This window comes from Sinocyclocheilus grahami, unplaced genomic scaffold, assembly GCF_001515645.1.
Source record: "Sinocyclocheilus grahami isolate Dianchi unplaced genomic scaffold, SAMN03320097.WGS_v1.1 scaffold6845.1, whole genome shotgun sequence".
NCBI lineage: Eukaryota > Metazoa > Chordata > Actinopteri > Cypriniformes > Cyprinidae > Sinocyclocheilus > Sinocyclocheilus grahami.
Genome location: NW_015511103.1, coordinates 8,164 through 10,773, shown reverse-complemented (window position 1 = coordinate 10,773; position 2,610 = coordinate 8,164). Strand labels below are relative to the sequence as shown.

Here is a 2,610-nt window from a genome sequence, read left to right as displayed (position 1 = left end):
CTCCAGCTCGGGCTCCTCCAGTCTCGATGGCGTTCCCCTGGATTGGCTTCGCGATTGGCTCCCGGCACCAGGAAGTGAACCAGGCTTGGCCATGCAGATATAGTTGTTTATCTCTTCCTCCCTGGCAGGTGGCGTGTGGCCAAGTGAGTCTGGAGTCACGCTACGGAAGGAGCTTCGAAAGTCACAGGGGCTGGATCCATATTCATCCGAGGAGATGAATCCGCCGTCACTGGGCGATCCAGATATGGAGGCGCTTGAGCGGCGTGGAAAGAGGCAGTCAGATGTGGATCCATGGCCGCTGGTGCTGCTGGAAGACAGGCTGATGGGGCTGATGGCTGAGGGGGAGCACCGTGAGGTGGGCGTGGGGATTGATCTGCTGTGATTGAGTGGCGGGTGAAGTCTGGAGGATCCACCCCTGTGTCGCTGCGATTGAGGTCGTGCTGTGCTCGGACTGCTTGGAATACCATCTACGGATGCCGGTCTGGACATGGTGCCCTCCCCATCGCTGGACGCTCTCACTCTGAATGAATGGCTGTGTTTGCCAGATCTAACAGGAGAAGTGGACGTCACACTCTCTGCCCGAGAGCGCCGGCCTAAGCCAACTTGACTGGGGGGAGGATTGTTGTGATGATGCCTCCTGACAGGTACTGAGATGGGGTTTGAGCAGTTAGAAGATGACTGACTTTTGCTGCGGGGTCTGAACTCCTCACTCATGGCTTTCATGGCTTCTAATATAGTTTCATGCATGTTCTGAGCCACAACGGAGTCGTCCACTTGCATCCAAAACTCCCCGGGCCCCGTCACAGCAGATCTCCCGACTTCAATGAAAAAGAAGTTTTCAGAGTGACCACATCTCCTAATGTTCATTAACTGCAGGACCACAGCAGCTGCATCAGAATTGAGTTTCACAAAACTGATAGTTTTATTGGTGAGGCATAATCTGTAAACACCAATCAAGTTCTTTGTGTGACCCAGACCCTTTGCTTTCAAAATAACCTGCCAAACCTCTTTGAAGGCAGGTCCCGGCGTGGCTTCGCCGTAATTATCCTCGCCAACTCCCGCAGCAGTTTCGTGGACCTTACCTCTGTTATGAAGATCAACCAGGGCTTGATACCACGACTCCTGCTCTACCTCGCTGTCAGCAGCGATGGCGAAGTACTCATCCTTGGTATAAAGCGCGACGAGATGCTTGTTTTTAGAATCCGCTCTTTTGTTGATGTTAAAGCAGCTCTCCAGCGGAATGGACCTTTTGGGTGCTCCAGACTTGTATCTCCACTTCTTCTCGTTTTCATAGTACTCCAGTCGGGACGGTCCGGAGGCGCTCGCCGCCCTCAGTACAAAAAACCTTTTGTGCATGCTTTTGGGTTTCCTTAAATAACCCACCTTCTTCACGGCCGAAAAACATCCTTGCTCCGTGGTGGGGCTTGCCATGGTATAAAAAATAAATTATAGAAAAACTGCAGGATCGAAAGTCAAAGCCTTATGCATGTACTCTTCGCCAAATGTGAGCGCTGAGACAAAAATGGTTCCATTGAGTAAAAATAGAAAAATAGCACTTAAACAGGTCACTTTTGTGCGCTCCTTCAACAGCTTCAATTATAACAGTTCGTCGATATTTAGTAGTACACCTGGATTTTTTTTCAGCAGCATTACATTGTTACAACTAAGTTTGAATAATCCATCGGACATCCTCAAAAATATTGCAAGTACCGGAAAGCACCAAGTTTATGATGTAAAAAACACAAAACAGTAAAAATTACAAAACAGTGTCCTTTTCAGTCCGGAGATCCGAATGCATTATCAAAACAAGCGCAGTCAGCAGCGCACGACCCCATTTACCCCGGAGATCAAAGCGCTGTCTGCAAAAATCCCAAAAGTGCAATTACACAAAGCACCGACGCAAAGGATGCATCTGACCGTTATTTACAACGGAAACGTACCAAGTCCGTTTGAATTGCTGCATAAGTTCCTCTAAAACTCGCTGAGTTTTCTTTTTTTGCGACGCCGAAACAGACCAAAACAAGGCACCGCTCGCGTACGGTTGTATGGAGGAGTTGAGACTGGGGGGTTGCAGCCTAGCTTGTTACGATACAACTAAGAATCCCGCCCCTTTTGAAACTGTCCTCATTTGATTGGAGGGATCTAATGTCAATCATCACAGGGGGCTGTGAGAGACGTGCGATTCAAACATAGTGGTGGGGTTTTTGATTCTTCCCAGTGACTCGAATCTTTTGAATTGGTTCACTGAAAAGATTCATTTTCACTGATTGTTTCAGTGAACTTTTCTGATTGGTTTATTTAAAAGATTCATTCAAATGATTCATCCACGAGCTACACCACTATAAAGTTTTATTTAGATGCGGTGATGAAAAGACACCATGTAACTATGCGCTGCAGTTATTTATAAACACACAATTGTAAAATAGAAACTCGGTCATACTTTAGTTTGCAGTGTTCATCTTACTGTCTATTCACATTGATAAATATAGTGCTGCAGGTGCAATTGAGCTGCGGAGGTGCTTTGAAGTACACATTGTTATTGTTATTATTACTATGGGGATTAATTATAGTTACATAATGTGTGTAACATGCAGTGTAATGAAAAGTCTG

At 46.7% G+C, this 2,610-nt stretch overlaps 1 protein-coding gene across 1 annotated transcript; it reads right to left on the bottom strand.

Annotated features, from left to right (window-relative positions):
• Positions 1-3: 3 nt before the first annotated feature.
• LOC107577679 (insulin receptor substrate 1-B-like) lies at positions 4-2,038 on the bottom strand (the record flags this gene model as incomplete). The annotated part of the gene is made up of 1 exon (XM_016263726.1): positions 4-2,038. A coding segment is annotated over exon 1 (1,428 nt), but the record flags the coding sequence as incomplete, so codon positions are not given.
• Between the last annotated feature and the right edge of the window lie 572 nt (positions 2,039-2,610).